The 20,569-nt window shown below is 36.6% G+C and overlaps 2 protein-coding genes, 2 long non-coding RNA genes and 1 pseudogene across 4 annotated transcripts; 3 read left to right on the top strand and 2 right to left on the bottom strand.

Moving 5' to 3' along the window:
• Positions 1-506: 506 nt before the first annotated feature.
• LOC145238330 (uncharacterized) lies at positions 507-2,664 on the bottom strand. The gene is made up of 3 exons (XR_013862099.1): positions 2,528-2,664; positions 2,386-2,456; positions 507-2,242 (listed from the first exon to the last, which is right to left on the bottom strand). It is a non-coding gene; the product is annotated as an uncharacterized LOC145238330 (long non-coding RNA).
• Positions 2,665-3,624: 960 nt separating this feature from the next.
• Positions 3,625-5,728, bottom strand: LOC145238718 (uncharacterized). The gene is made up of 2 exons (XR_013862170.1): positions 5,697-5,728; positions 3,625-4,966 (listed from the first exon to the last, which is right to left on the bottom strand). It is a non-coding gene; the product is annotated as an uncharacterized LOC145238718 (long non-coding RNA).
• Positions 5,729-7,569: 1,841 nt separating this feature from the next.
• Positions 7,570-9,087, top strand: LOC145238156 (uncharacterized). The gene has a single exon (XM_080101235.1). It carries the CDS (start codon positions 7,932-7,934, stop codon positions 8,607-8,609), a length of 678 nt encoding a protein of 225 aa, XP_079957361.1. The 5' UTR covers positions 7,570-7,931; the 3' UTR covers positions 8,610-9,087.
• Positions 9,088-10,967: 1,880 nt separating this feature from the next.
• Positions 10,968-12,022, top strand: LOC145238157 (uncharacterized; annotated as a pseudogene).
• On the top strand, positions 12,013-20,252 carry LOC145238155 (motile sperm domain-containing protein 2-like). The gene is made up of 6 exons (XM_080101234.1): positions 12,013-12,130; positions 12,389-12,541; positions 12,764-12,850; positions 13,321-13,530; positions 15,753-15,916; positions 19,493-20,252. Exons 1-6 carry the CDS (start codon positions 12,013-12,015, stop codon positions 19,538-19,540), a joined length of 780 nt encoding a protein of 259 aa, XP_079957360.1. The 3' UTR covers positions 19,541-20,252.
• The last annotated feature ends 317 nt before the right edge of the window (positions 20,253-20,569 follow it).

Genomic DNA, 20,569 nt, shown 5'->3' with positions numbered 1-20,569 from the left:
CAGTGAAGCAAAACTGGCATTGCCTAAACTCAGCATTAAGTTTTTAAGTTTCATAGAAACAGGCATAAAGTTGTAAACAGGTTTGAAATGTGGGACCAAACCTATAAGTACCAAATCCTTACCCGAACTTGTTTAAAAATGCCTATTTAGTCCCTAAATTTACATTATCAAGGTGAAATTATGATGCCAGTTTCAACCGATTTAAAGTCAGACCCAAATAAAGTATGTTTTATTTTTATTCAAACTTAACAAACTCGGCAAGAACATGACCCGACTAAGTATTGGTGAATTATATAAAGAAAAATTATTTCGGTTTACCAGTCAGTATGAAAGAAATCAATAAAATAGAATAGCATTTCAACTTAGCATAATAGATTTAAAGTGGGTAAAAACATTGTATATGTTTTATTCAGACTTAACAAACCCTTCTCTATGATGGCTCCCTCCCTTGCCATTTATCTCCGCCCGAACTAAATTAGCCTACATGTTCCCAATAAACAAAATAATGAAACCTTATTTTTCTTGTATCCAGGTTCTTGCGATGAAAAAACAAAGCAATAAATATTAAACAAATGTGTTTGTGCCATAACATAAACAGTATTCGGACAAGTAACTGGGCGCAACTAAAATTCAAACACAACTTTTTCATACATAGGCACAGAACACTGTCATGTAAAGTTCGACTAAGAGTAAACATTAAACGTTGTCATCTTGTAATTCACACGCAGGATTTATAAACATCGCATGACTTGTGTTACATTATTGATGATGACATGAGTTTTGCAAGTTTTGTAAAGACAAAACTACAACATTGTTACCATACAAAGGTAAAGCATTGGGACTGGCAAACTTTAAATTGTAAAAACAAGTTGACAACATAAGACATCACAGATCATAATGCGCATGGTACAAAAGCAACAAACGGTATTGAGAATTAATTGCGGTTCATATTGTTACGTTGCAATGATCGTGAATAGCAATTATTACACTTCACTTTAGTTTAGTTAGTTTAGCCACACGGGTAAAACAGCAAAAAGCCGTTGCAAGTTAGACAAGTAGTATAGAAGCCGCATGAAGCACAACATTATAGATAGGGAACAGTAAGAAAGCAATAACATGTACTAGTTTAGATAATGGATGCACAAGCACAACTCATCAGATGTACACAAAACAACCTAGAAGGCAATTGTTTTGTGGACACAAAGCATAAATGTGTCAAGTTATAAAGCGCCATTTTAGTGGTGCATTCGATTAAATCAATTCCAATTAAATTATACCTGGCAGCGATAATTTATAGACTGGTTAAAATATATTACACCACAACGATAGTTTGCAGAAAACTTGACAGTAATCAACAATTGGCAAATTAATAAAATGGTTTCCGAACCAGATATATTGTGCACATAACTACATAGCGCCTCAAGCGGAACCATAATCGCCATATAAACAGAAAATAAGAGCTATGCAACAAAAACTATACCGTATTTCATGCAATGTTTGCCCATGTACAATAATAAACACTAGACACCAATAGTCAAAGCAAAAATTAGACACAAAAGTATTCGTGAACTACATTAGATAATGTTTAACAGTCAACATGAAAGAAATTAGTAAAATAGAATACCATTTCAAAGTAACATTATAGAATTAAAAGAGGTTTAAACATCGCGTAGAACTAAAAGGTTTGTTAACACGGATTAATGGATGCTTAAATAGCATTGTTTTCGAAACATACAAACTATGCATGTATCTGACACAGATCAAATGCACATCATAAAAAACATTACACTTTATGCACATTGTGCTGTTGATAAACAATTGCATCAGTATATGACAACCCTGTGTTAGTATTTCCAAGTTCTCGTGTGAACAAGCGATAAAATCTTGCACTGTTTTTTAGTCAAAATTATTGAGCAGTTTTGCAACTGGCTGCAAGCACATGACGTCAGAACTATACGTCATTGTGACGTATGAGAAGAGCAACCCAGCAGAGCGTGACCGAATAACATCGTACCATGACGTCACGTTTTTACGCATAGTGACGTAACTTGCAAAAACAGGTTGAAACGTTGGTTCGGATCGTTGATGACGTCACGTGATTTTCGTCACTGTGATGTAGTAAGTTGCGATGGCGAAATGAAATTACGCGTTGGATGTTGCCAGGACGACGGTGATGACGTCAGGGGAAATTCCCGCGATAAAAGCTGCTGCTCGTCGGACACCAAAGTAATCCGGACAGTCTCTGAAAAAAAGAAAGAAATTAGTTATAAACACTGAACCAAACAAATAAGGTACTTTACGTTAAATGCGAAACTTGAGCCTATGCAGACAGAAAATAATTAATGTTTATGTACACTATCTAATTAACTTGCACAGTTTGGTTACCTTTTGTCTTTGTATAAAATATTGTCTTCGTTTGCTTGCTCGACCTATGACGTCATTCTAAGGTGCAGCATCTGGAAAACAAATAAACATTTTTTAAACACGTGTTTACGTATCAGGGACATAAAAGCGTCGACATACTTACATTGGATTTTTAAAATGCCATTTTTTCCCTATTCCCTTATATTTCAGCTGACACAAGCCAAGTATAGAATCTGTAAAACAGAAAACCTAATTTTCTAAACCTATTAAACCCTTAAGAAGCTGAAAAACAAAAACAAAGTTTGGTAAACCTGCAAAAGAGAAAAAACGTTAATTACTAAAAAAACCTGCAAAACATAGTCTATAATAGTCCTTAAATGTTGTTTGTTTTAACTTACAATCCCTAAAAACCTTAAATCTGCGAACAAAACAAAGTTTGGTTAAACCTGTAAAAAGAAAACAAAAAACTTTAACAAAAATGATTGTTTTCCTATCACCTGCAAAACAACAAAAACTTTCCTAAACAAAAAATAGTAAACTGAAAAACAAAACAAGTTTGATGTTAGGTTTATGCAAATTTCTAAATCTGAAAAAATTAAGTTTCAAAATATCCATTGTTATAGATATCCAAAACCTGAAAAAAACAGAGTAAAGTGTTAGAAAATTTGAATTTAAAAAAGTTTCTGTATCTGAAAAACAAAACAATTTGTTAATGCTGTGGAAAAAAATAAAATCTGAAAAACAAAAACAGAGCAAGTTTAAACCTGTAAAAATGTAAAAAGGTTATTTGCTGCAAAACAAAAACACGAGGTTAATAACAACACATATTTCAGAATACCTGATAAATTCTGAATTGCATTGCATGGTTTTGCAACAGTTTTATAATTTGTTTTTACATTTTTCCATATTTTTTTAAAAACATACAAAACTAGTATTTTCGACGCCAATTCTGAAAAACAAAACCACAATTAGAAATTCTAGAAATTAGCGAGGTAAAAAACATGAAACTTACAATTTAATATCAATTGACTTGGGTGGGAACAACAGCAAAACCTGACAACTAAACTTTTTCTCGTTCTATCACTTGACGATGGCGGTTCGCGCGGTTCGAGCGAGCGACGGGCGATAAAAAATACACAATAATAACATGAAGAACCTGTCGGCTGATGTAAAAGGCACAACACCCCCCAAGAACTGGTCTGCTTAAAAAGAAATAAAAGGATAGAAAAAGTGGACTCGCACACAGTTTTGTTGATGAAAGAGGGAAAACGACAGACAAAAGTAATGGCAGTTTTTGTTTAAAAAATACTATGATGATTAAGAATTGCCATAGAAACCGTAGAATAGTCGTTTATCTTCGGCACAAACAGATAGTTTGTCTGATTCGTTGGATAAGGACCTGCAAAAACGTTCGAACCACCATCGTCCGTGCGCGGCCGACGTAAAAGTACACAATACAAGCTTGCCTCAACTAACTGCCTTGCATACAACCGTCGCAAATTAGCCTAGAAAAGTAGAAAGTGAGTCTGTCGTGTTTTCAACCACCCAAAATGCCATTGCCCCATAATGACTGGATGGCCGGGTCAAGCAGGAAAACGGAACTGAAGTAACAAATAAACTTAAATCCACACAAAAAATAGGCTTGACCAGCAAAATGGGTAGGGCGTTTTTTATACGGCGAAAATTTTAGTTAATATATAAACTTTATTGCGAATAACAGGAGTTATTAAATCACATGTCTGCTATCCAATTCGCAGCCTCTTCTTAGTGAAGAAAACTTTGAAACGGATGTACAAGCATGGACAATACAAGCTGGTCAAAACCCGAAAAAAATCCACAACGTCCCTAATTTTACAGTTAGCACAGGCGCATAGGTTTGTTTAAAAGGGACAATGACGTTTTAAGGCGTATAGCTCAACAATACTGTGTCATTGCCCTTGCCCCACGAGTCCCCCCTCAAGGACCCAAGTGTTTTATGCAAACGCGGGCTGGGAAAAAAAATTAACAACAGTTTGCGCCCTACCAGGGTGGCTCACAGGACTTTTCGGGCTATATGCAAAGCCGGCCCTCTCGGACCCACGGGCCTGGGTCTTCACTGAAAGTAGCGGTGTCCGTACTTGGTCCTGCCTACACCGCGGCCAATGCAATGCGGTGGAGGCCATGCCCAGACCGTGTTTCTACGCGCACCTTATTTTAGCTAAAGCCATTTAGCAACGCGCCACACCTAGCTAAAAGTCGATCTAAGATAAAGGCCCTACGTGGCGCGCGAATCCCAAACGTACCCCACCTATGTTATCTAACCTAACCCTGGTTAATGAGTGCCCCTGTAATTCTAGCCCTAGCGCCAACTTGCTGAAATGGTAGCACTCCTACAGACTTGGGCCTTTCTCCGACCGAGGAAGACTTCCTTTACGGGTCCACCTCGAACAAAGAATAGGTCACTCACCCCTAGCGCCAGTTAACCTAAGTTAGGCCTAACAATTCCGCAATCCCGGTTGACCCACGACAGACTCCTATGTTTACATACAAATAATTATTGAAGTTGAAGAAAATGGTGATGAATGAAGGTTGACGGGTTTGTAGAGTAGAAGAACTTCGAATTCTGTAAACAAAGTAACATGTTAAGTATATAGTGTACACTCTGCTACCAATTGTGATTATAAATCTACAACACGGTTGCAGCCAAAGGCCCTAAGCATAAACGCGCGTTGCAGGTTTCACAATCGGCGCCGATTTCAAAAAACGCACCTGCATGTGTGACGTCACAATGCCTAAAGCGCGTTGCGACTGCCTCGTGCAAGAAACTGTTTATCTAGCTTTTAGAGTTGCTGGTTGAGTTAAGTTGGCAATTCCAGCATAAATAAGAAGCAGTAATCCATAAATAATGCCTTCAATGGTAATTATCAAATATTGTCGTGATACATATTAGTTTAAACGTACAACGCCTCTCTTAAAATAACATAATATCATCATAAAATGTTACAATCCCGTTCAGATACCTAAATGTCTAACAATGTCAACACTGTATCCTTCAATTTGTGGTAAAGTCAATAAAACAGAACTTTGGTTTACTTTAATGCTTCTTGATGTTGTGATGAAGTATAAGCAATGAAAGAAGTAGTGATTTACAAATAATGCCTTGATTGCTAATTGACTAGTTTCTCAATAAACGCATCTATGATTCAGATTAAATATGCGACAAAACGTTTGTTTACAATGAATTATTACACAGACAAATGATTAAACTCCAGTTCAAATACCTGAATGCTACACAATATTGTCATAATACTTCATCAATGTGGTAAAGACAATAAAACATAACTTGGATTTACCTTGTTGCTTCTTGATGTTTCCATCTCCGCACGCAGCAAACACCACGAGACAAATGACTTTGGCACGGGAAAAACTTAAAGATCGCTGATTGGTTGTGTCCAGTCATGCGTATCAATTACTAATGTGACGCGGGAAAACAATTGGGAACGTAAATTTTGGTGATTTATTTCGAAATAAGAAACCAACCAAAGGTTCATGTTGTTAGTTTTGAAATCATAAAATGTCAATTTCTCCCCCAACAAGTTGACATTGCATTCAATAAATTCAAACAAATTCGATTACACTTGGTCCATGCCAACATAAGTTAATGGTAGAAAGTGTATGTTCAGTACAGTCGCTCGAATACAAAACTGGAAAAAATCAAGCAGTAAAACCAATAGATGGTAAATTCCTTGGTTTAAATTTAAACAAAATCAATCAGTTTCATGGGAAAGAATTTATATTACACACACGAAACTGACTGATTTTGTTTAATCCAAGAATTTTTCCGTCTATTGCTTTTACTGTTTTTAGAGGCAAGCAGTGATAATTAATCAGTTAAAGCTCTGCTGTTGATGGTTTTGATCCATTACTAAAACTGTCGTTTTGGAAAAAATAAAGCATACGTTGCATTTTTTAGAATAATGAGAGAGACACAAGCGTAGCGCAAGTTTTGTTTCACGGGATTCGAACCCAAGAAGCTCACAAGGACACATCCCGATCAAAGTTTTTTTCAGGTGCGTTGTGGATCAGGTGCGCCGGACCATTCGGCCAAGTTCTTGCCTAGCACAAAGTTCCTGCAAAGCTGTACACAGGGACTTCACGTGGTCGAAATAACGTTCGGGTTTAAGAATTGTTTTCGGCGAAGTGAGTTGAAGCAACATGTTTTTACTGTCAAGTGGTCAAAAATGACTATTTATTGTACAATGTAAAGAAAGCCATTGTTCTTTGTGACTCATTTCTGGTAAGGCGCACAGTTCTACATTTTTGGTGTTGAGCAGGGGGTCACGAACTGTAAGGGCCAAATGCAGAAACCAGGATTATCGCTGAGCCTCGGATTATTTACGTCACTGAAGTGGTACTTCGAAACAATGAGCAAAGCTGCCAACCACTCATTGTTAGCATCATCAAAGCTGTGGCGTGTCCTTTTGCTGCAAACTTCTATTGAAGACATAGTTCTATAATAATATATAGTGCCTGAAAATACACAACTGTTAGCTGACAGATATTAGTAATAAAGCTATTAACACTGAACTTCATACCAGCAAAGAGTCGAGATAATACAATTACATTTTTTGTCAAAATTAGGTAACAATCCTATACAAAGACCACAAAAAACGGTTTCCGTACTGTCTAAACTTTTTTCGCCGGAGTCTGCGTAATTTCTGTCCACTGCAAAATGTTAGGGACAAGTTTCCTGTTGCAATTTACCGTCTAAACCCATTCGCGCCAAAACAAACGCTGAGTCACAACCGAGAATTTGGCGTCAGTGATGCGAGACAGACCAAATCCCCGGCTAGGCTGAGCCGAGTCTGATCCAAGTTTCTGCATAAGCCGTGACTGGAGATAATCCTTGTTTCTGCATTCGGCCCTAAAGGTTTAAAATCAATGTGATTTAAAAGTCAAGTGGTTTGACCGATACATTTTTAAGTTGAGGCAAACAAAATCAGGAATCTTTGGTTTTAAGTCAGTTTATTTTATGGCATACAGCCAAAATGACATTGTACCAACTACTTTAGCTGCAAAAAGACATATTGTTTTTTTAATGTTGATACATTGCTGCAGGCGATTTAGTATTTTTTGTAAAGAGAAGCTCTGCAAATGACAGGTTCTTGATATGGAAGCATGCACATTTGATCTGTGAAACGTTAGGAAGTGTTAATTGTGTCTACAAAACAATAGTACGTATCCTAGTCTATAGTTTTTTGTGTGCCTCGGTATAGGTATTGTTTCAAGTTTCAGCTAAATGTAAACATTTATGAATTAGTATAGGATTTAACCAAAAGCGTTAGTGCAGACCAGCAATCACTGCACACTCACATAAGAAGAAAGACACTCATATTTGAAAGAGCGGCTTGTTTGGTATGACGCTCTAAGCCTAAATAGACCTGTACATTTAAAACTTCAACGTCACACTTTATTTATTTTGGCATAATTTCAAAGCAGACCAATGTAAGTTTACAAAAATGTTTTTTTCTTCTGCTGGCACCTAAATTAACCAATTACCCTTCTGTAAATATTTTTTGTTGGAAGTCATGAAACAAGGATATAAAATGTCAACCTTTCAAGACTTTACTTGCAGAAAGGTAACCGAAAGGGATCTTCCCAAAATTGTAAACTTCATTGCAACGTACTACACGCCGAGGGCCAGCTTGGCGCACATGTTCAAAGTTGATTTGCAATTCAACACCTTGTTTACTACCACAAGGGCGAAAGAAGTTATCGGTGATCATGTTTCGTTGGGTGTGTTCGACAGGAATGAAAAAATGATTCGTCTAAATATGGCCGAGATACAAACGAGAAACAAAATTTGCCAGTATCCAGCTATAACTGGAGATGGGTATCCAAAACATCAAGCAAGAATGAGGTTTCTATATTTTCTTGAAGGAGACGTTTTCTCTGACCTTAAAGCAAACAAGATAATGTTTTTATGTATGAGTACCGGGCACCCTGACTATCATGGGCAAAGATTGTGGAAAACAATGAAAATTTACGATTTATTTGAATCTTTTGCTCGTGAAAATGAATGTGATTGTATGGTAAGTTCGGCTGTAAGCAATTACACCCAGAAAATTTTGAAAGAAGCGGGATTCTTAGTAGTCAGAGAAGTCAAGTATTGGGAATACGTTGATCCAATCACAGGTGAAAAGCCTGATTTAAGTTTGTCCGAAATTCACACCAGTGCAATGTTCATGTGTAAAAAAATCAATTAAAAAATAATCTCAAATCTAATGTTGAACTTGATATTGTGATGAAAATGAAGTTTTAACTTTAAATCAACTTCGCTTGCCTGAAACGTTATTCACTTTCACATTACAACAATGACATACTTCCAGTTGTATTTACTGACTTTGTAAGACCTCCTCGACTAGCCCCACTCGTGTTTACTTACAATGTGCCATACCTCACTTTCTTGTGAACCCCAGACACTTCACTGTGTTGCTTTAGTGTGTTTAGTTTTTTTGCTTCATAACGTTTCAACGTTGCGCAGCAACTTTGTGATTGTTTTTAGTGCAATTGGGTTTTTACGTTTTCTTTTAACAAGTAAAAAGAACTCAAGTAAACCTAAGTGTCAGAATAAATGTCAGTACATAAAACAACTCTATTTATTCATCATTTTTTCACGATGTTCGAACCCAAGGCACTTCCGCGAACAAATCAAGTTATGTTTTGTCTGTTTGTGGGTCAAGCGCTCTGGACCATTCCACCAAGATCCTGCCGAAATACAAAATTTAAACCATGGATGCACTGCAGTGCGTCCCGAAACTAAGCGTCATTGCACCCTTTCGGCCGTTAGTAAATATATTCAAGACGCCAAGCAAACTCATCAAAAGCAAGTTGGAAACGTTTTCATATCGGGCACTTCTAACATTAAAGCTGCTGTTGGCTGAAGTTTAACAAATATGGATTAAATAATAAACATTGGTCACTGGCGCAAAGGTTGTAGCCAGCCTGTTATTCGTCTGGAGCAGCTAAAGGCCTTAGTTAAGAGAGCATCTTTTCTGCTCATTATTTCGTACTTGATTCGGATAAAGTCAACACGATTTATCACAAGGGGCGCCCAATTTAGTAAAGCAAAAAAGAAAACATATTTAACTGAACACGATTCTAAGCAGTAACTTTAGATCGACAATGTTTAAATTATTCGGAACAATATAGCCTACTTTTCTATACCAACGAATTGACCGCCAAAAGCTTACAGCCATATATCTTCTGAAGCACATATTAACAACCCATTTATTTATACATAACACAAAGGTCATTGTACCTATGAGTATGGTTTATGTCATGTTTTATATTTTTTATATTTGGCATTCTAAAATATCTTGCTGGTCACTATAACTATAAAACATTTTTGTTGTAAACTATTGCCCCAGGTTAAAATACCACGTTGTCACTATTCTTTTATTACCATCAGTTCCAACCTATAACGCTTCTTTAAGTTATCTTGATCAAACGCTCCGTTTGTTGAATATTAGAATAACAGTAAGGGTTTATTTGCAGTCGTTGTTTTTGTACATCAATAGAATTACATTACAGAGGTTGATTTATTTGAATCTTAGTGCAGCAAAGTTTCATTATACGTTGCATGCTGGTCACATACCGCAATCTAACTCGAATCTTCCTAATTTGCTTGTTGCAAGATCTATAGCAGCAACGGCCACAGTTTAAATTCTAAACGTTCTAAATGCTCTAATCCAGTGGTTCTCGACCTATTAGGTTTGCGGACCGGTAAACTTTCAAAACAAATTTTGCGGACCGGTGGGCTTTCAAAATCAACCCAAAATGTAATCACGACAAGGAATATGCAATTCACAAGAAGTATGAAAATTCAATTTAATGAGAAGTTTGCTGCTGTCTGTTTGATATCATACGTGTTAAACGCAGTTCTAATGAAGTTTCTGCAAGGAAGTAGAGCGTTGACTTCCACACGATTTCTTTGCCTTCAACATCTTGCATTTTGCAATTGAGAAATAAAGTTGTAATATAATTGGCGGACCGACCGGTGCCGGTCCGGTTGAGAACCACTGCTCTAATCTTCGCCATGTTGTGACAATGAGATGACGCAAAAAGTTTTTTGCACGCTTGCCTTGGGTTAGATGGGCGCTTTGTAAAGTTTTGCACTGAATTGAGAATACGGAAACTCTCAACATTTGGTATTGGCTTGGCTAAAAGATCAGTTTGCAAAAACGGTTATATTTAAGAAATATGATTCACTATCCGCAGGAGTTGGGAGCCTGTGTAGCTCAGTTGGTGGAGCGCGAACCTCGAAAGGCAACTCTCATGGGTTCGAATCCCACTGAGGTTTAGATTTTTCTAGCCTATGCCTTGTCATGTGTGGAAATGCTTAGTTAGGCTACTGACTGATTTGGCATTACGGCTTTAATAGGCTTGACCGTACTATAACTATCCTACGCAAAATGTTTACAAGGGTGGTGCATTTTTACATCTATAAATCTAGCTCTACTAGTTTGGATAGGTTTACCCTAGCGCAACGGAATAAGACTTCTCTTCTGTAGGCGTGCGTTATTTATTATGCAACCGGAAAAAAATAACTGAGCTTTTTGCACATGCTGCGGCGTTTAGCATTGTTGGGTGTTCTACTGGCTGGACTTGTGGCCTATTGGCTGCCGGATTACATTGATCAGGAAGACGAAATGGCTCAAGCAAGTGCTCCAGAAACAATTTATGGTTTCACCTTAAATGACATTGACGGAAACGCTGTTTCGTTGTCGAAATACGAAGGCAACGTGTGTTTGATCACCAATGTTGCATCACAATGAGGTTTAACCGATAACAATTACTCACAATTTCCTTTGTTGCTTGAAAAGTACTCACAGAAGGGTTTTCGGATCCTTGCTTTTCCTTGCAACCAATTTAATGCTCAAGAACCAGGAACCAGCGAAGAAATTAAAGATTTTGTCTTCAACAAGAAAAAAGCAAAGTTAGATTTATTTCAGAAAACTCAAGTGAATGGAAATGAAGCACATGCGCTTTTCAAATACCTAAAGTCACATAAAAAAGGATCCGGTTTTCTTACAAATTCTATCAAATGGAATTTCAGCAAGTTTTTGATTGATCGAAAAGGGCATCTTCGTAATCGCTATGCACCTACAACCAAACCACTGGATATCGCAAAGGACATTGAAGCCCTCCTTAAGGAGTCCGCATAATCTCTGTTTCTTTTGTTGCCAAATAACCTAATCATATGCAGTTGTTTAATTTGTGTAACTCCTACAATAAAATGGATATCTTTTTAAAAAACTTTTTTTACACTGCTCATTTACATGTCAAGTAACAATTAGTAGGGCCAATAAATCTACCTTATAGTTCATTCTATTTCTCAAAAGGCAGTATGTTTTTGTGTTTCTGATTATGTTAGGTGTATCTAATCTCAGGATATATAAACAGCATTGCATTTGCAAAATGCTTGATTATGATGGTGCATTTGTAAACATTTTGTATGGAAAATGTACTGGAATCATTTGTTGTTATTCTGCTGCTTACAGTAGGTTTGTGAGTACACCAACTGTATGGCTTCAGAAATAACAACAAACCAAGTGTTTGTGCTAATGCTGTTGAGTTCAATGCAAGTTCAATAACAATTGTGTTTTTATGTATACAGGATTTTGCAGTATATGCAATCTAGTTGTATTGAATCAAATGGAAATACCTGCACCAACACCAGAACGCATTGAAGCATTCAAAAAGTTGTTGAAAGAGCCACTAAATGGTAATAACCTATTGTTTTTGCATTAAATTTAAATGAATAAACAATGCATATTTATTAAATGCAACGGCAACAGACTTCCTAAGCTTTCTTTGTATTTTTTGACTATATTTAAATTTCTATAACTTTGTTTTCCTGTCAACTTAACCCACTAGCACAGATACCATAGGTATATAAATGTTATGTTACTTTTTAAACTTAGAACACTCGCATAAGTTCTAACATCTGCAAATGTGTGTAATAAAGGTCTTGTTTTTGCAGAAGTAAAAGCTTCTATTGACCCAAGAGACCATGATCGCATTCTCAATGATAGCTCCTACACATCATTGTTTTTAAGATGGTCTAAGAACGACCAAGATGCTGTTAATCTGGCTGTCAAATGTTTGAAATGGAGAAAAGAGAATGCTGTGAATGGTAACAACTAGCAAGTATGATGTGCTAGGAAATTTGTCTGATTGCATATGGCTGGTTAAAGTTGATATTCTTGAAAGCGTTATACTTCCTTAACTGGCATACAAGATTGATGTGTGCCAGCACAAAGCATATAAAACAACCTTAATAGGATATCCCCTCTGTATGCTATTAAATAGCAATGATTAAGAGTGCATTAAGCAATCATCCAATTTATATTTTCAGATCTTACAGTAGAAAATATTGGTGAAGATACATTTAAGAAAGGGTACATATTTCTTCTTGGCAGAGATCTGGCTGGAAACAGAGTGTGTAAGTATAAACATATCTATTAAAAATGATGTTGTAAAAAAGCAGGTTAAATAAAACAGGTTGCTATTGCCTAACCTGTAGTCCACTTGATCATCATGTGACTAAAGTAATAAACAATAGACTTACTTCATATGTTAATGTTGTATGCAAATGTGACTTACAACTTATGAGTGTGTATCCCTGCTTGGGCTAACCAACCTGTCCTTGCAACCAATGTTCTCTCCAATATTAAATGTATCTTTCAATATTCACAAGCTCCATGTGTACACTGAGAACCATTATAAGCAATTAGATGTGCACTCAATTTGCAGTTAGTGTTAAATGTTTTACAAAATGATCATAGATTATTTGTGCACTGTAAACATGCATGCAATGTACAACTTAAAGTGAGAGTTGCTTATTACCATTCGAAATCTACAATTGCAAAAACAAATGACAGTGTTGGCATAAGATTCAATCTGTTTAAATAGTTCAAATGAGAACCGGCAAAATGCAGAAGAAGGACAAGGAAGCAAACACAAAGCTTTTCATCTTCTGGTTGGAGCGAATCCAACGGCAAGAACCAGGAAAACGAGTAACTTTTATCATGGACACAACTGGAAGCGGGTTAACAAACAGCGATATGGGATTCGTTAAGTTCGTCATCGAATGTTTCACTTCTTATTTTCCATGCATGTTAGGTAAGATTCATCATGATTTCTTTTTTGTCATGCCCATTTGAGTTGAGTTAATTTGCCAGGTGACAACAAATCAAAGCAAACTTTTTACCAAGCCGGAAATACTTACTTACTATGAGAGCATGTTACTAAAAATTCACTATGGACATACATATTTTTTTTAAAAAAAGCTTGTGCCAAAAAGGTGGTAGTGAAACAATGTTATATTGGCATGGCATGCTTTCATGGTACCTTTAGAAATTTAAATTGCAGTTTGCATGTATAGGCATGTGCAATATTTTGAAAAAAACATTTGGGTTATATAATAGACTTAGAACATCCCGTATTTACCTAAAGCCTAACTAATGCATGATTTTAATTTCTCATCATCTCTAAATTAATTGAGATAAACATCAGTGTGCATAAGTTACATAAAATAACTCTGGCAGAAATATAATACCCAATGATCAACACAACCTAACACATGCCATGGACTTAACAAGACATCATGTAAAACATTTTTGAAGCGGAAATAGGAAGTATACGCTGATGGGAACCATTGCCACTATGGGTTCCAGAGTCTAGAGTAGAAAATATTAGCTGTACAAAATAATGTGAACAGCTGTGTGTGATTACATGAATGTGCAAACAGGATTACAAAAGAAAAACATGGCATTTCATAGCAACCTTCAGTTGATGTTTGCTATATTATTTGCTTGAACTAATCTTAAACCATGTTCATGCAAAACCCAAATCGTGGCATAAAGGGCTTGTTCTCTAGAGTCTAGACCACAACGCTTTGTTTAAAACAAATGCCAAGTTTGTTGCAAAAATACACAGAATTTTACGCTCTTTATTGTGAACAGGGGCACTGGTTTTCAGGGGGTCACGAACTGTAAAAAGGTAAACAACCTTTGGTCGGGTGGTTGACTGCACATCTCTCGTCAGCGTTTTTAGGCGGAAACCCTTTAGTTTTGCTGTTTGGTTCTAAACATTCAGTTAGACGCAAACTTTATACGCCGAACTCTGTCCTGTTAAAACATCTTTAAACCTCCATGCAATGACAAACGGCCCCTTTGTGCACAAATACATCAAGGTAGAGTCGGGATATTAGTTTTTGCTCACGGGTTTAAAACGTGCCAAAAGATAAGGCAAGAATGCAGTAAGGAAAACTTAATTTTTCCGGTTTGTATAAACGTTTGATGACTCGTCTGGCTTGCAAATGCTGTCGTTTATGTTTTAACCCGCTTTACAATGTAGGGCACGAAAAATTAGTTACACTTTAAAATTATGGACATCGACGTTCAACTCTGTATAGCCACGCATGCTCGATACTCAACTTAACTTTGTAAACCAAAAAATACCGAGCAGTACATTTGGTGAAATGAAGTGGGTTTAACTGGCAATGTCCGGTTGTGGATAAACTAAGGCATGCTACTATAGTAGATATTCGCAAAGTTGCAAAACGTGTTTGACTGCAAGAACCTTAGTTCAGATAATGGCAGATTGCCAACTGATCCGCTAACATCAGGAACTCGATTGTTTGTGCGTTGAACATTAACCAATGTTAAATGTAATTCGTGTGCACACTCTAAATTATAACGAAATTTTGATGGTCGTATCCGTACCCAACAGTGAATCAACTGTGCCACATGCAAGTTAAACTGTTTTGTATCAAATTTTTAAAGAAACGTCAAACTAAATCGAAGTACGTCAGGAACCTTAGAGGCGCCATAGCAAATCGTTTTAAGTTTTTAAACGCTAAATTTTTGATTGGGAATAAATCAAATGGCTTCAATCAGCAGACACATAAACATTGACAGTTAATTTCAAGGCCTTGTGCTTACAAAACGTAAATGTTACAGTCCGGTAGAAACTTTGCCATGTTTTCTACTAATGTATTGTAAAAATGTGGCTCAAGGACATGTCGAGGAAACTGCTTTTCGACAATCTTTTACCTGAAAGTGCGGAATGTGGTAACAAACACAACTTTGTTTGGCGCATTGTGACGTAACAGGCATACAGCTAAGCGGTTGTTTGTTGTGTCAACTATTGCGGTGGTGTTTGGTTAACCATAAAGTAAACAAATGCATTGCACATTGGCAACTATGTAGTCTTACTGTCTGTTCAATCTGCCCCATAACTTCAGTTTAAAAGCGTGTTTGAGGTGCATGGCTTTTAACCTAGTGTACAATTAAAACTCACTCAGATTCAAACCTAACCAAGGTACCTTGTGAACATTTCAGTACGAACCGTTGTGTACAACCTTCCGTCGATTCTCAACGCTATGTGGAAGCTGGTGAGCAAAATGTTATCCAAAGAGCAAAGTGACGCCACCGTACTTTGTGGTCGAAGCGAAATCAATAAATATGTTGACGACGACAATCTGCCAGAATCTATGGGTGGACAAGTAAGTCAGCGTGTTTTTTTTTCTTTTTGCATTACTTGCACGTTTTGTGGAGTCATGTATCCCGTGATACCATGACTTTTAAACTAAATGTCAATTCTGTTTTGCATGATTTCCTAAGCTATGCAGTTTAATGGCCCAACGTATTACAATAGAACGAACAGTCCGAACCTACATTTTCTCCGGAGATAATATGCAACAAACATAAGCAGTTTTTAAGAAACAAATGGGTACGGCCAGTAGTGTATCGTTACAACCATTGGCATCATTCAAACTTAAAACTTAGTTACATAGCCTTATTTACCATTAAAACTTAATTCGTAAAAAAGTTGAAAACATAAAGTTATCAGATCGTGTTTAAAAAGTTTTAATACGGTGTTTCGGGTTGATATTTTTCGGAAAGTCTTTACCACAGCCGTTTCACAATAATTTAAAACCCAACCCACTGTTCACATATAGCGCATTGGAGGTTAGAGCCTTAAAACAGGAAACATACTGCGTTCAACTATTAATGAACCATAAATATGAACTCTGACTACAACGACATTGTATTAACATGAAACGTGTCATAACTTTTTGCTCCCTGATTCAGTAAACCCTGTTTGAAATCGTTTGAACTCTTTAAAAGGGCATCGATATAACGAAAAAATGTTTTCAAAATGCATTACGACTTTGAGGTTGTAATACAGACAGAACGATTCCATTCTATAAAATCCCTTCGCAAGCGCAAGTGTAAGTGAAAATGTCATAACAGAGTAAAACAGACTACAGAAATCAGCCTGTTAAAAGGGTGGTGACTGACGGATCTAAATATTCAAAATATACTCAAGAAGAGCGGAAGACGATCAGCGTCGTGTGAAATCTTTTAAAGCGCATTTTGAATTTCAAACAACACATTGCACTATTTTAGCCTATAACACATTACGTAACTACCTATGGTGGCACACACACCCCTAGCAACAAACCAGCAAATACTCCAACAACATTATCTCAAATTCCACACACATTGACAGTAGCAAATTAACAAGTACACGTTTCGAGTGCTATTGTCATGAAATCCAAAAACTTCCGTTCTAAATCAATACCCAAGTTGTTTTACCACTTTAAAAACACCTGGAAACAATTTAAAACCGCCCTCGCAACACCTGGGAAACGCCAACCTCTCTATTCTACTTTTTGAAATCGTGGTATCGAATTCAAGGGGTGTCAAACCCCAAAGTTACTCCCCCTAAAATCGTGTTGCAATGGTGTATGTGATTGTATTTCAAAATTCGTAGGTCATGTGTTTATTTCGAAATGACACGAATATGTACATTTCTAGAAACCTTTCTTAGTATTGTACTGCTCGAAATCGGGTATTAAATTTAAAGGGCTTTGTTTATGGCACGCCCAATTCACACATGCTTCAAAAAGCTGGGATTCTATTTTAATCTTGGTGAACACGTGTTTGAGTTTGTTCGCTGCTTGTTAACATAGGGTGGCGCTATTGTGCTGTCTGTAAAGGAAACTTCAAAGTCGGTTGAAACGTGGGTTGGGATGCCAGATTATTTGGGGCGTTTACTTTTTTTAAGGTGACCTTCTTGTGGAAATATAGTACGCGTGGTATTGATTGTTGTTGTGTTTAAAATGTGTTATGAACCTCGTCATAGCTTGGTTCGTGATGGCTTCATGTACAACACAGGTTCTTAACCGAGGCCAAATGGACCCCTAAGAGTAAAGTTGACATGTTTGTAATTGTAATGCAGTAAAGAAGCTACATTCTTATAATCATACATTTTGACAAAGAAACAAAATTTTACTGAAACTCTGATTTTACTTATGAGTCTAACGTATAAATTTTGTTTTTGCAACTGTTTTGGAGGATTGGTGTGTTGAAAATGGGGGAAATTTGTAACTTTGAAAACGGCCAACAATAAAACAAGATAAAACTAGTAGTTTATCCGCTAATCTTTTTAAAAAGCAAGAAATAAACTTCTTAAAACCTCCCAAATGCGAACAAAATAAACTTAACAATGTAATCAGCGTACATAAATGATGGGTCAAGGTAAAAAACAGTGTCTAAGTGTAATAAACTTGAAAGAAAAGGCAGATACTATTCAGACACTGTATTCTGCATTTGATGATTCACGTTTCAAATTATTAGTTTACTTCTATTTCAGGAAACCATTTTGTAGGTTAATCTCCGTTATCCTTTCCGCTGCGTCAAAAACCTTTACAGATTAGCGAAAAAGTACAAAAAATCTGTAACCCTAAACGGCGCTTTACTTAAAGTCTGTGTAATTATTGTCTCCGAAGGTATATGACTCAATATATAATGGTTCTCGGTGTGTATTTTTACTTTGAAACAAGAGAAGCTGTCCGTATTAAAATAGACTTGCAGGGGAAATGGTGTAGGTTGTGGTTCAAGGGGGAGAATGTACCGCGACATTACACGCAGTCCTGTCCCATGACCGGAACGTAATCGTCCGTGGACGTCCTACTAACTTCACGAGGCGATTTTCTTCCACCGGTCAAACCCGTGATTTTAACATGAGGCGCACGATTCACAAAGCGGTAATTTGGATACATTGGGGGTCTGAAAGTTAAATACGTATATCACGTGTATTGTTGCGCAAAATCAACTTTCGGAAACCTGTCAAAAATAGCCTAATCATATCAAAAATTTGGCAATGTCATAAGGACTAATTATTTGGAGCTTACTGGATCTTAAGCATTTTGGGGAATCTTAAAAGCAGGACCACAAAAAATGGAAATACTATAGTTTTCATATATATATAGCCCAAAAAAGCAATTTAGTTTTTGAACCCAATACTCAGTGAACTAAAAAAAATTCGATTTAGGTAATACTTGTGCAAATAGTTAACCTTTGATGAGTCTGAACAAGGACATTTTTTACACCTTCATTGTTTATTTTTACACCAACCTATTTTAGGAATTCCGACGCCTAACATTCTGCTACTAAAATAGTTGTCTTATTAGTCAGCAGCTTTCTGACATACAGAAATCCTCCAAAAACATCATCTAACTGAAATTAGAGTTACTCCTCCACACTGGCCTTGTATTACACCTTTCAAATGGGAAACACATTCCAATGACGTGAGCCCCTATCTCGTTTGAAAAGTCCAATACCGTAGCACAACCACTGTATGCGTCAATGGTCTATAATGTTGTGTCTATAGTGCTTAGTTTTGGCGTCGTTCGTGCAGAAAACGGCGCTTCGGTTATCATTCGTGCCTTCCAAGACAAAAGATGTTCTGTTTTTCTCTATCATGCATAGCGTTTGACGTGGTTTGAACCGTGAGAAGAGGTTTTTGTTATTGTTTCGTTGCTTCGTTGGGAATTTTTTCAGCGAAAGTAATTGTGTTATCACTGTGCGGTCACGTGATTTTAATGGAGCGTGAAGTTTTGTCTCTCATTTTTCTCACGGTTGTTTACTTTAGACCGTTTGTGGCATTGAACCTTGACGACCCTTAACGTCATGATGTGAAAATTACATTACACACTCTATTTGTTTGAAGCGATCTAAAACGCAACCTTCTTGCAAGTTAGAAAACCACCAATTGTTTGATTTTTTTGCAGATGAAATTTGAATACTCATTCCCACCATTTCCAGACGATTTAGAGTGACAAGTTTATTCTGTTTTGTACTGTTTTATCAACTTTATAATCGCACAGATTTTTGTTACTGATATTCTTCACAAATGTGTGCAATCAACATGAATTTTGTAGCTGTTATGCAAATATATTGTGCCAGAATGAATTTCATGCCCAGTATGCAATATATCAAAACTTTGTATTTAATCATAACACACTTTCTAGCCATTTTTAGCGTGTTTATCACATTTATTTGTACTATGACATAATCAAAATTCTACGAATGCATAAAATTTGCGTATGAAGCGTTTTCTAGCCAGTTTTTCGCCAATTATTACAAGCACGTTGTGTAAAATAGTATGAAAATTACGTATCAAGCCACTACATAACTTTTTGCAATATTGTTTACAATAAAAATTTGGTTATATTCAATATTTAATATTTTCTCAATATGCACCAAAATGACGCAATTACTCCTAACGTACTGTTTTTCTGTGATAATCCTTCAGTGAGTTATAAAGCGTTCTCGTGCTATTGTAACAATGACACCCTTGTGGGTTTAGAACACATGTCCTATCGGTTTGCTACCTTTTATGTGACGGTGTTGTGTTTTCACATAATTTGCACTTGCACTGTGTTATCAATCCGTGTGCATTTTTGATGCTGTGCTCTCAAACACTTCGTAATTAGGAAAATTAAATTTTAACGAACTTTGCAACCAGAAAACTTGCTTTGTTATATAGACCTGGACATTTAACAACGACCAAAAGGACGTTTTTTGCTTTAAAAGTTTCTGCACTTGTATACTTCAGCAGGTTATTCATAGTTAGCATTTGGTCATTGTTTCAAAGTTGTTATTCTTGTCCAGAAAGTTATCTTAGAAGCCATATTTTAATGAAGACTAACCCAAGGAGTAATACATTGTTCGATGCCATTAAATCCGCAAGCCATTTTTGTATGGTGAGTGTTTTAGGATGGGCTCAATTTTATCGCAACAGTCTACCACGAGGTTGAAGAGAGAAAAAAACGATTGAAAACCTTGCTTTGGTTTAACGTTGCTGT

The sequence above is a fragment of the Phallusia mammillata genome, chromosome 7 (genome assembly GCF_965637545.1).
Source record: "Phallusia mammillata chromosome 7, kaPhaMamm4.hap1.1, whole genome shotgun sequence".
Taxonomy (NCBI): domain Eukaryota; kingdom Metazoa; phylum Chordata; class Ascidiacea; order Phlebobranchia; family Ascidiidae; genus Phallusia; species Phallusia mammillata.
This window is presented reverse-complemented; position numbering and strand designations above follow the sequence as displayed.